This window comes from Melospiza georgiana, chromosome 3, assembly GCF_028018845.1.
Source record: "Melospiza georgiana isolate bMelGeo1 chromosome 3, bMelGeo1.pri, whole genome shotgun sequence".
NCBI lineage: Eukaryota > Metazoa > Chordata > Aves > Passeriformes > Passerellidae > Melospiza > Melospiza georgiana.
The window spans coordinates 91,121,565-91,135,130 of NC_080432.1; the positions used below are offsets into that span (position 1 = coordinate 91,121,565).

Sequence of the window (13,566 nt, forward strand, 5' to 3'; positions counted from 1 at the left end):
CTCTCTTCCCTTCCAAAATAGGAAGAACAAAAATATGCCTTCCTGATTTTTGTCAGCTCAGAGTGCTTTCACATCTCCCTTAAGGTGTCTACCCCGTTGTTAGTGATCATGAGAGTATTTTCTCAGTAGCAGTGAAAGAATAATGTTGGAGTTTGGTGTAGACTGTCATCTAATTGGAATTGATGCTTCATTGAGCTGGGTAAAATCCTAAAAGGTGGCCCAGCTGTTCCCACCAGGGCATTCAGCATGGTCCTTCTCTACATGTTGCAGGGTGAGGATCCATATTTCTGCAGACACACTGTGCTGCAGAATGAGGTACCCTTTTTTGAAGGTGGTGTTTGCAAAATCAAGTGTAGTATGGATTTTATTCTGCTATTTTGCAGGAAGTCCTCTCAAATTAGTACTTTCTGTTGGATTTGTCCAGATTATTGGGCATTACCTGTATAATTCATGTAGTGACTAATCCATAAGTATATAACAATGGTTTGGTTTTATTGTATCTTCTGTAAAAGTGTCATATAAATTAGGAATAAGTAGTAAGTGTTCTGTCCCTCTGAAAGATGAGTATGATGTCCTGGTGCATCACTCCTTTCTCCTTAATGTGTCTTGCAGGAGCTGTTATGGTCAAGGCTGAAATAATTCCTATATTTACTGTTATTAAAGCACCTACTGTGCCTTTTTGACTGACTTTCTGTTTGCTTATTTACACTGTCTTATGCTTCCTTCTGGTAGGAAGTTCTAGAACTTGATGTGTAAAACAGCCATAACAGTTAAGGTTACAGTCAAGAGTAAAATTCCACCTTTTTTCTGTGCAGCAGTGGAAATATTATAGGTGTTAGAGAATGTTTGAGCTTGGCAAGGACCTCTTGGTATTGTCTAGTCCAACACCCTGCTCACTGCAGGGTCTACCAAAGTAGGTTGCCCAGGACCATGCCACGTCAGATTTTGAATATCTCCACTGGTGGAGCCTCTGTGGAGTCAAACTGTGGGCAGTTTGTTCCAGTACTTGACCACTCAGAAGAAAAAAGCATGGTATTAAAATAGAGTTTTGTATGTTTTACCTTATGTCCATTGTCTGTTGTCCTGTCAATGAGCAGTGCCTTTTCTTCTGTCCTTCCCATCAGGTACTTGCAGACATTGATGAGCTCCCCTGCCCTGTGTCTTCTCCTCTCAGGGTGCAGAGTCACAACCCTTTGAGCCTTTATTTCTTGGAGAAATGTGTTAGTGCCTTAATTTTACTGGCCCTGTGCTGGACTCACTCCAGCAGATCCCTGCCCTTGATGGTTTGGGAGGCCAGGAGTGAGCACTGCACTCCAGGTGGGACCTCATCAGTGCAGGGTAGAGAGGAACCTGTTGCTCACCAGGACCCTCTGGTGCTTCATTGCAAAGCTGCTCTCCTGCTTGTCAGGCCAAGGCCTATACCTGGTACCTGGGGTTTTTCCTCCCCAGCAGCAGGACTTGACTTTTCCCCTTGCTGACCTTTGTGAAAACCTTCTGTGTCCATGAGAAGTGCCAGTGCAGGCGTGCACTGCTGGTCACCAGCTCTGACTGGACTTTGTGCCACTGATCCCAAGCCCAGTCTTTCAACCAGCTTTTAATCATTTGTCTAACCTATACTCTATCAACATGTCTGGGACACTTTCCAAGACACTTTCATTTGTTAGGAGGCAAAAATAAATAAATAAATAAAATCTCTTCATTCTGGAAATTGTCTTAACCACTAATGTGTTTTGTGATGTAAACTGATAATGCCACGGATGAAGTGGTCTTATTTTTGTATGAGCTTATTTAGGACAAAGCAGCATTCAAAATGTATTTAATAATCTTAGGTGTTGCCTTTGAATCTCTCCAGATACATTATTAAAATGAATATAATAATTTTAGTAATATTTGCAATAAATTATGCATTTCCAGATATATTAATAAAAATATAAAATTAGCAGGTTGTTAGCTATACCCTCAGTTATTAAGAAGACCGAAAAGCTGTCTAGTTCTGGTGGCTGCCTATTAATAAACATGATGTGGTCTCTGACTTAAATCTCTGTGATGCCCCGTCAAGGCTCAAAAACCTGAAAAAGCAGTCTCAGGATTTTGTTCTTAGGGCAACGAATAAAGCTGCCAGTTCAGGCTGAACCCTGGAGCTGCTGACAATGAATGGTGTATGTTGCTCTTAGTATCTGAAGCTAATTTTTAGTTTTATTTGTCCCTGTGTAACTGGAAAGGTCTCTGTGTTTGAAGAATAATTTTCTAAGTTTTTCCAGGTTGCAGAAAGGCGAAACTGAGTAAAGTCTTGTAACAGGCATTTAAAATACTATTTTAAGTTTAGTTTTGGTGATCTCATCCCTTGCCATTTTAGGAGTCTCAATTGTTTTCTGCTGATAATGGATAGCAGAACAGCATGTAGAGTTCTGGCTCATCTACTGTTGAGTCACTTAGAAAAGGTATTTTAGTGTTGTGAGTCTGAATTACATGGTGAATTGTCTTCTTAGGTTTAGGTCACGTCTTGCTTCCAAGAAAAATGTGTGGTTGGTTTTTGAATGTCCAGAATGAGAAGGTAGAGAGACTTTGATCAAAGCAATAATATAGATAAACAAACATAAAGTCTTTGCAGGAAAAGTGTAACAGAAGTAAGAAAAATGGATTGACTGAACTCAGTATCTTAAATCAGTGTTTAATGAGTGAGATTACTTACTGATTTAGATTAAAACTACTACTCCAGTTTTAGTCCCAGTGCCACTAATCAGTGGTAATATAGCTGTACTGTTTATAGAGCTTGGAGCCAGTCAGTGTGTGTTGGCTCCTCTGCTGGTTTATAAACATACTTGAGAGCTTGTTTGATTTGCCTACTAGGAATGTAATGCGTGCTTGAATAATGTACAATCAGTCTCAGTGCAGTAATTTTAAGTTGTTAATTAAGATTTTTAGAATTCAATTAACTTATTTTTATTTTTTTTTCAGGATGGCTTGAATTCTTTGGTCCTTGATCTGGATTATCCAGCGCTGAGGAAGAACAAGAACATTGATAATTTTTTAAATAGATGTAAGTTGCAAGTGGCTCTTAATGACATTGTTGTGATCTCAATCATAAGAAGTTGAGTGGTCAGAAATGCATTACTCATAGTTATTCTAATAACTTTTATAAATCTGAGCTTCAGAAGGCTTTGGAGGACCATTTATTACTGAGAGAAATTTCATTTAAGGGAGTTGTTGTATTGTAAAAATATGTTGGAAAATACCAGATTTTTATTTTCCTAAATACAGTTGGAAAACCCCTTTAATGTTATTTTCTTATCTTACATATGTGTAGCTACATAACTTGCTAAGTATATCCTAGTTATTATTCTTCAGGAATTCATTACACTGAAGTCAACATTGTTTACATAGTCATATTGAATCTAACAGAGAAGTGTTCTGTGGGTTTTTAAAACTAAATTGTTGTACCTTAAAATCTGTTGCTTCATTTTTGAACCTTTGCATAAATGTTTGTGATTCTCCCCAAGTTAATTGTAGACAGGATCTTGGAGTTTATTAAGCATATGATTCTACATCAAAATAGCTGTATTTTGTGGTTTTGAAGTGTTTTCTATTATTGTATATAAGCAGAACTTTTTTTCTGGTAAAAATAGCAGATTATTTTGTAATTTGCAGTGAGTAAGCCTTCTTGGAATAACTGTGCTTTGTAGTGAGCCTATTTTGAGATGTATATTTAAAAAAAAAAACCTTTTCTATTGCATATATTGAGGTTAGGTTTCTGCAGATGCAGTCCTATTAGCAACTCCTTTTCAATTCTTTACTGGTAAGACCTTGTATGTGTTTGTCCTCTGTTGCTCTGGGACTCCTTGGAATATCCACTCAAACTCTTTACTTAAATAGTGGCTGGTGTAGTAATTTGTGGTGAGTTCTTTGTTTGGAATTCAGTGCTTCTCCATGAGATTTAGCAGAGCCCTGTAGATGGACACACAGCTTTTACAGTTGCCAGTAAAGTCTCATTTGGAGAAATCACTTACAATACAGTAAATAAGAAAGAGCAGATTAGGACATAGAGGCATACTTTAGGATTATTTTCAGTTTGAGTTCAAAGGAATTCAAGCAGATATTTATGAAAGAAAGGGTCTGTAACAGCATTTTAAGTATCTTTGTTATTTGCAACTGAGCATTGAATGTGTAAAGCGAGGGGAAACCCCTATGAAAATGACATAAAAAACATTTATTAGCAAATTCTATGAGCTGGTCATATTTGCTTTTACATTACTATTTTTTCAGTAGAACAAAATTAGAAGCCTCTCTCTGATCAGAAGACTGGTGTCCTTTGACTATTAGAAATAGTAACTGTGGGAAAACAATTTAACCTCAGGAGCAGGTTGGGGTTTTGGTTATTATTTGATTGGTTGTTTTTTGTTTGTTTTCTTGCTTGTTTTCTGCAGCCCCTGAATATTCTGGCTGTCTGTCTCCCTTTTTTCGGAGGCTGTTGCTCCTTCTCCTCCTCTAGGCTCTCTATCATTGTAGTAAATATTTTTAAGTATCCTATGTGACATGGAGGCTACCAGCAATGTCAGAAACATGAAAATATACTTTTGTTCACAATTTTATTACTGCCTTTTTATTCTTAAATCACCTGGCAGTATACTGTTGAAATAGCCAGATACTAGTTAAAAGAATTTTGAGATGTGTTACAAAAAAATTCACAGTAGCTAATAAAGAGTTTTTAAGGGTACACTTCATCTTCACCTGTTGAACTCTAAAAAAGCATGCTACACCTGACTATTTTGGCCAACATATCGTGTGGCAGTGCATCTTGCTTGAGAATCACACCTGTAACTTCTCTGCTGTTTCTGTACTGACTGGGAGAGAATAAAAATACTGCTGCATATCTTCTGTGATTTACACTTTGGGAAAAAATAAATTGTGAAATGAGAATTTTGTAAACATTCAAGGCTGGTAGTATTTTGATATTGCAAAAGAAAGAATCAATCCTGCCACAGTGATTCATTTGAGTCTTTTCTGACACAGGTGGTTGTATGGTTTGTTATATACCACACAGGGAAACTGAGCAGAATTAATGCAGACAGTCAGATTTCATTTTTTCTTTTTATTAAAACTAGTCAGGCAAAATAAAAGCAAAGACCAGTTTCTGATTTTCCTTTCACTTCACTGATACTTGTGCTAGCACAAAATGAGCCACTCAGATACAGGAAGAAACAGGACAACTGGGTTCTTATTGACACCCCCATTTTATGCAGTTTAAAATTGTTAAACCCGTAGCTCAGGTCTTCTTGGAAACTATTCTGAGGGTAGCAGGTGTCACTGGAAAGAGTGTGGCACGTGCTTGCTGAAGCCTCTTGCAACCTTGGGCTTGGAAGAAGAGTTTAGAACTGTATTGAGAATTTATGGAACTGTAAGTTGTTGCCTTCTTAGGGTAAGGAACAGTGAGTTCTTGTCTCTTGTGATTTTTCTCAGCATCTGAAGAGCTGCTGCAAATGCCCAGCTGAGAGCTGCTGTCAAAAGGTTCTGACAAACTCTGCTGAGCAGTCTGTGCCGGGGGCCTGGAGCCTGCGTCCCTCCCCAGGGTTTCCTGAGGCCAGCCTGGAGCGTGGCAGGGCCTCCTGGAGTTACCCTGTGCTGCACAGTGAGGCAGCCAAAGCAGAGTCACTGCCATCCTGCTCATCCACATTACACAAGGCTGCAGAAATTGTGGAGAGCACTAAATAATTATCACACTTACAGTCAGTTTAATCACTTTATTCTTCCACAATAACATTTTGAGAGATAATTTTTTTTCCCCACCATAATCCCAGGGGTTTGTATACACCCTACTTCCAACCTATGTCAAGTTATTACTATTCAGGTTAATGTTTCATTAATAGTTTGTAATTTTTAATTTAAAAATGAAACAGCTTGCACTTCAGCTGAGACATTAATCTATGTTTAGCTCAACTCATAATTGCAAGCTGAAACTCACATGTTTCAACTATTTCACAAAGGCAGTTTATTAATTGTCCACACTATAGGAGTTTGATGTATTCTGTTTCTGTGACCACTTCACCAAAGCAGTCTCTTCACTTGTTTGATATGAAAGAAATTCTTTAATTGCCTGCTTTGCCTTACTATTCTGATTTCTTACCACTTCCTCTAAGGTACTGAACCAAAGTTAGCCTGTGTTTATTGGAAGAGGCACATTAAATATCTGACATAATGCAACCATTTCTTTTCAGTTTTTTGTTGCTTTAATTAACTGTTGGTATTCTGATTTTAAATTGCTCTGGTTTTTAGCATATTCATGGAACAGAAAAACGTAATGCAATATTTAATTCCCAAAACAATGAGAGGAGTCTCATAGCCCTCTGAGAGCAAAAACTAATTAGCTTATTTTAGAAAAGGAAGCTGAGTTTTTCAGCATGGGCTTGGTGTAACAAATCTTTCTTGGTCTTTTCCTCTTCTGTCATCCAGGCAAAGGCAATAGGTTGAGTAAATTCTTCCAAGTCAATTTTTCTGCCATCTAAGATTGCCAATTGTTGAATCATGTCTTAGTGGCTTGTGCCTTTTTTGGTGATCTCCCATTCAATGCAATTTAGTCTGAAATAGTTAAATGACAGGTTTAAGCAATAGCTGGAAACATTTAATCATTTATATTCTTATCATCATGAATAGAAGGGCACAAAAAATGGATTTTTGAGTAAGTCCAAATAGCAGCATAGAGAGGGGTGCCATAAACAGGCCTTGTACAACCCAGAAGTCTTGACTCCCTAAATGGATCAGTGATTTTTCTGTGCATTATTTAGCATCACTCAAGAGTTGGAAACCTGTGTTGTTAAAATGATTTGCTGATGTTATGTAGGTTGGCAGACTTGTAGAGTGTAGTGACAGTGGATGTATTTACTGTAGAAGGGACTTCTAGTAGAGATGTGGCACCTGTGCACCAGTTTTTCTAGACTCCCTGAATAAACTCCCTGAAAAGTTCCTTTGGCCATTTTCCTCTCCAAGCAGACACTGCTTACTCGGAAGATGCAACTGTTAAGATTAATTTCCTGCGAAATCAACAGTTCTGGTTCCTCCCCTTGCATTTTGTTATGTCATTTGAAGTTGCTGAACCCTGCCCAGCCTTGTGGTTACCGACAGGAACCTGTGTCACCCCGTGTGGTGTGAGTGCCTCCCAGGGCTGCAGCTCTGTGTGCTCTGGGCTTCCTGTCAGCAGCACTCATGAAATGTCAGATGCATTTGCTATCTTGGGAATTTAGTGCACTGTAGAACTTCCACTGAGTTAAGGAGCTAATTGCTCCTCTGGTTTTCTCTTGGCTTCTCTAAGGCAGCTCCCTGCCAGGTCTTCACTGTCACCTCAGCAGGTTGGGCTCCAGTTCCATTCTTAATGATTTTGTTCTGGTAGGAGTAGGGATAGGAGAGGTATCAAATAACCAACTTTCCCAAGCAGTGCGTGGAAGCCACAGTGTGTAAGACAGAATGTCTTAGATGTATAAACAAGTTATATGTCAGTGTCATTAACCACATTCCCTTTTGGGTACTTGGTAGATACAAAGCAATTCAGCCCTGCCATCAGGTTTATTTTCATTACATTAGGGATGTGTTCTCTGTAAGCCAGAGAGGGCTGCTGCCTTCTGTTTCCCTGTGTTCTGCTCTTTTCCATCTATGCAAGAGAACATATTTCTCATGTTCCCCTTTTATTTCTCTGAGGGAGGAAGCATTACCCTGTCTGGAGCTGTGCCTTCTAGTTCCTCCTGATTCTGCAAGGTCTCCAGCAGCTTCTTCTTCTTCATACACTTTGACCAGACACTACAGATGCACCCCTCATTACTTCAGTCTTTCTGTTGTGCTTTCTGTTTGGTTTTTGTTCAGCTGTGGGATTGCAGCACTTCCTGGCTGTACTTCAGTTTAACTTCTGGCTGGACTTCTGCCTAGGGCAGCAACTTTTGACTTAACATACTCCATAGCAGCACTCATTGACTGACTGTGTCTGATCTGTGGGGTAAAATTGCACTCCCTTGCAATTTTTTTTGTCTTATATACACTCCCCAGAACTGCTTGATACACATGGGTTTTTTTAAGAGAAAATAACCTGCATATGAACCTTTTTTTAAATCTTAAAAGGCAGAAAAGTTTGGGGTTTTCCTTCCTCCCTATCCCCCTTTATTGTCCTAGACAGGTATTTTTTCCATTTTCACAAGCATTTGCAACCTTCAGCCACATTCTTGCTGTCAGCTGTCAGCAACAGATCCAGACACTCTGCCCTTTCAGAAAGTGAAACTTCATTTGTTCAAAAGTTATAATGCCATTTTCATATAGTAAATCAAAAGTTGTCTTTAAAGACTCTTTGTATCTAACATTCCTGGTCCTTCCTGTGTTAACGAAGAAAATCGAGTGATAGGTGATGGTATTCTCATGTTTTAGAACTTTTATTTAAATGTCACAATATTTCTATGAGATTCCATTGCATCCTGGGGCTGGGGAGTCCACCTAATGCCTTCCTTTAAACATAATATTTTTCTTCTGCTGATCTTTGTGCTGTTGCAAATTCATGAGACATGCATACAGATACCAAAACTTTCAAACTCATCTGTGTGAAATCTGAAAATTCAGACCACTATAAGAAGGCTGCTAATGAAAAGGTCTCCTGCACCCTGGATTAGGTCACGTTTTGCGATAGTGAGCTAAATTTTATGATCCACTATGTTACAATTACAATGTGGCTTCAGGGTTAATCTAAGCTTGCCTTCTTGCACCCCAGTTTTTTGTTTCAGGTTAGTTCCATGCATTGATTATCTGCTCCATATCCATAAGATTTTATGCCAAAATAGACAACCCATCTGTATTACTGATACCTTTGCAACATTTGCATCCCTATGTGGTATTATTAACTGAGATTATTAAACTTTAAAGGAGTTAGGAGGAGTGACCTCATTGCTCTCTAAAGAGGGGAAAAGTGGAGAGGGAGGTGTTGAGCTCAGCTTCCTGGGATGCAGTGACAGGACATATGGGAATGGTCCAAAGCTCCACCAGGGGAGGTTCAGACAAGACATGATGAAGCATTTCTTTACTCTGAAGGTGGTCAGACACTGGAACAGGCTTCCTTGAGAGACAGGTAATGTCCCAAGCTTGTCAGTGTTAAAGAGGCATTTAACAACCTGTAACTATTGGTCAGCGCTGAAATAGTCAGACAATTGCAGTGGTGGTCACTGTGGGTCCCTTCGAACTGTTCTATTCCATGCCATGCCATTCTATTCATCTTCTAGCAAAGCAAGTAGGATTTCTCTATTCTCAGCATTTCACTCGGATGATAAAACTAGTAACTCCTCACCTGGTTGTTTAACATATTTTCGGGGTTTTATTGCTTGTTTGCATTATTTAATGCTTGAGGAGTTTCACTGGAGCTGTAGTGACTTTGTTTATAGTTTCTACCTTATACAGAAGTATTCCTGTGAGTTTCTTCTCAGATATTTAACTGCATAAAACTACACACTGTTTTTTCAGCATGTTTAGATCTCTGCTCATATCACGTATTTGAAAACATTGAAACATGTCAGAAACATTTAAAATAAACTCATGTCCTTCCTGTGTGTAATGAGATGCAACATTATATTCAAACGTGTAACTGCACATTCTCTGTCACTTGAAGTTTTTTTCTACTGCTGCTTCCTGTAAATTTGTATTTATCTTCCTTGTCTAGTACCAGGGCTTGTGATCTGCAGCTCCAAACACAGCAATTCCCTTTGCAATCTGCAAAATTAATTCATGCTATTAACAAAAATAATAAACTTTGTGTGGGTGAAGCACTGTTGCTTTTGTCCTATGCTTTTGGTCCAGGCTTTCATGATTCTGTATGGAAACAACATCACAATTCTCTCAACTCCTCTTCCTGTTGACACACTGAATTACTGTGGTCTTACAAGTACACTGAATGTAGCAGTTTTGTTTACACTTAGAGATTTTAATTGCCTCTGTCCTTACAACTTTATTAGCAGATCATTCCCTCACTGTAACATTAATCTCTCCCCTTCCCTGTCACATCCAGTCTTTTCTTCAGAAGAAACTTACAGTAGCATTTTTGTGTTCACAGGTTAGGAGGGATCTCTGGAGGCCAGCTGGTCCAACTCTGCTCAAAGTCAAGCCCGTTTTGATGTTACATCAGATTGTTCAGGTTCTTGTGCAGTTGAATTTTGAGAACTTCCATAGATGGAGTCTTTTAGCTCTACTTGATAGTGTGCACCTTTCCCCAGTTCTTACTATTCTTTTCCTACAAAATGGGATTTCTGGTATTTTGGCTTGTCTGGTGACTCTTGTGCTTTCACTTTGTACCCCTTTGAAATAAAACCTCATCTCAACTTCTGTTGAGGCCAACCATTTACCCATCCCTAACCTGAACAATTCCAGTTCTCTCAGCTTCTCTTGAGCATCATGTGATCATCTTGGTGGTCTTCCATGAAGCCATGGAGTGTTTAGTATTTTTTGTGTACGGAGGACCCCAAAGTTAGTCATAATATTCCACATATGGTCTCGCAAAGGACAGATAGGGGAGGAAATCTACTTCCCTCAAGTTACTGTCTGTGCATTCACCAGCACATACTCACACAGTCACTGCGAAGGCTGGCTCCTCATTCCTCCCTGCTTGCCTTGTTGTCCACCAGGGCTGTCAGGTCCTGTTTCTCATGGTGCCTGCTAGCTGGTGAGTGCATCCTATTCCATTGTGTGGTGCTGTTCCATCCCAGCTACAGGACTCTGCACTTGCTGTTGTTGAACTGCAAGCTTCCTGTCAACTCGTTACTCATCCTGTCTGGGTCACTCACAGGAGCCACCCTGCCCTCCAGTGCATCAGCTTTGAACTTAAAACCACTGGCTGTGACTCCAGCAGCTTTACCACTCACCTGATAATTCCTGTGTGCAGTCCATGTTTGGCTATAAAGATACTTTTGAGATGTTGTGTTGGAAGTCATGCTATAGTCAAGGAAATGTACTGTCTTCCCTTTGTCCACCAAGACAGACATTTCATCATTGAAGGAAATGAGGGTAGTCAAACACAGTTTGTCCTTTCTAGATCCATTCTGGGTGTTTTTATCCTTCCATGTGCATCATGTTCTTGAAAGTGGATTCTTGAAGGATTTTTCTCCATGATCATCTTGGGCAGTGTGGTCAGGCTGCTATTCCACCCTGTAGCCTCCTTGTTGTCCCTTTAGAATATGGATGTGGTATTTGTGCTTTATCACTCATCACCTTTCCAAGTTGCCATGACCTTTCAAAGGTGATAGAGAACAGCCTGGTAATGGTCTTGACTGGTATTTTCAGCACACTTGGATGCATCCTGTATTGTCTCAGGACCTGGTATATGCCAAGTTTGCTTCACTGGACCTGAGAGGCTCCTGAGCAGGGCTTGAGAGTGAAGTGAAGCAAAAAAGGCATAGACTGCCTTGATCTTCTCCATGTCTCTGGTACTAGATCACCTCCCACACTGGGAGCAGTGGGACTATATTTGCCTCAGTCTTTCTTTTATGGCCAATGTATTTATAGAATCTCTTGTCTCCCTTCATAATCCTGGCTAGTTTCAGTTCCAGCTGAGCTTGGTTTTCCCAATTCCATCTTTTCCAGTTTGAGAGGTTCCTGCTGGGTAACCCAACTCAGCTTCCATGTTCCATATCTTTAACTTTTGTGGTGAGTTGAGGCAGAGGTTGCCCATTTAGGCAGATTGGCTCCTTGCCATTCCTGCTCGATTTCTAACTGGAACAGCTCAATAGCTAACTAGAACAGACTGTTCTTGTGCTATGAATGTGTCATCTTTGAGGATCAGCCCACTCCTCTGCCCTTCACAGCAGCTTTTCACAGGATCCTGCCGAAGAGTTTTCCAAACAAGCCATAGTCTGGCTCGATTCTTCTGGATTGAAGTCCAAGGTCTGCTATTTTCCTTCTTCAGGTCTGTTCGAGTCTTCAATTCCACCATCTTGCAGTTGCTTCTGCCAAGTCTGCCACAGACTTTGTCTTTCTGAACCAGTTCATTCTTGTCTGTGAATAATAAATTAGAGTGTCTCCTTGTCCACTTCTGTTGCACCCCTACTTAGACATAAGGGTCCCTGCTACTGAAATCCCTGTGTTGTGTTGTGTTGTACAACACACACAGCTACTGATATGATCCCTAACTGAAAGACAGGTATCACTTCTTATGGCTGAGTCTTGTACTTTAACACCTTTTGATTTCAGAGGACTCTGCAGAAGGAGAGCTTTGTCTGGTGTGAGTTAGGTGGTTGTTTTGAGGGTTGTAACTCAGTAAAATGCCTTCTTGGCTTAATGCTTGTTTGGAAGAAAAGAAGTGTTCCTGATAGTCAGGCATCTCTTGGATTGCTTGTAGCCTGCCAAGTTGCTCTTCATGAATATGTAGGAATGGTTAATCTATTTACTAGATGTTCTTATCATTAACTCCCTTAGACCATGTCATCTTTAATGTCATACTGCATTAACTGTATTTCTCATCCTTTTCTCCCTGGTATTCAGATCTGAGATCCTCTTTTCTAGGGATAAAATTCCATGGTATTTGACCCTAAAGGGGGATCTCGCAGTGTATAAACCTCTACCCCTCTCTGAATCTAAGTATCCACAGCTTTTCAAACAATTTCATGCTCTTCCCTGGTAGAGTTCTTGCTCCAGCCACCTGTTTTGCTTTGTTTTGTTCTTCCTCTAAGTGTGTGTAGGAGCTTGTCATGCCTCAGATGATCTTTTGTCCTCATAATAAGAATAGATTTTAAAAATGCATTTAGCTGGGAATGCATTCATAACATGCTTCATTTACAAGATTAAAAAGTCTAGGACCTTGTATGTTTTTAGAACTTGTCAGAGATCAGAATTTCATTGTTTTCCCTTTTACAGATTCTCACAACTGCTCATAAGACACATTCTGACAGGCAGTACTTATCTGAAGAATACTGAACAGAGCATTGTAGACATCATTTTCAGAAGTGTTGAACTACACATGCAGTGAACACCAAAAAGCAGTGTGAGATAGCCAGCAGTTACACATTTGTAAACTTGAATCAATGTTTCATATGGAATGGGTGAGTGGATGTGCCAGATCTTTGTGTGATCTGCAGTTGTACATGAAGGTTACCAAGTCACATTGCTTGCCATGTGAGTGCTGTTGAACCCTCCAGGTGTGCAGGAGCAGGTTACACCTGCAGTGCTTTGTGCCTACCACATACTCCACCTTGCATTAGCAGTGGAGTGTCAGTGGATCCTGGGAGTGCAGCGGGTAGCAAGGAATGATTGAAAATTCCAGATAGGCATCTCTGGCTCTCTTCATTACCAGAATCTTCCCATAAGCTTGTGAGTGATTATTAGAGGTGTGAAATGAGAGTCAGCAAAATATGAAAGATATTTCATTTGTTACAGCTAAAGGTAGACAGCTAATGGTTTCCAAAGAATAATGAAAGGGGATATTAACAGTGACTACAGATTTCAACAGTTACCAAGAATGCTCTAAACATTTGAATAAAAATAGCTTATTTTTACTCTAAATGCATAGCTAAAATTGTATTCTGTTAATACACGCATTATCACAACTTCTTTTTGATTTGTTTT

The 13,566-nt window shown here is 39.7% G+C and overlaps 1 protein-coding gene across 2 annotated transcripts in view; it reads left to right on the top strand.

Annotated features, from left to right (window-relative positions):
* The window catches only part of ROCK2 (Rho associated coiled-coil containing protein kinase 2), a 98,444-nt gene that overhangs the window by 37,326 nt on the left and 47,552 nt on the right, over window positions 1–13,566 (top strand). For both annotated transcript variants that reach the window (XM_058019536.1, XM_058019537.1), the window contains exon 2: window positions 2,959–3,040. In XM_058019536.1, the coding sequence (XP_057875519.1) occupies window positions 2,959–3,040 (82 nt within the window). The remainder of the gene's footprint in view (window positions 1–2,958; window positions 3,041–13,566) is intronic.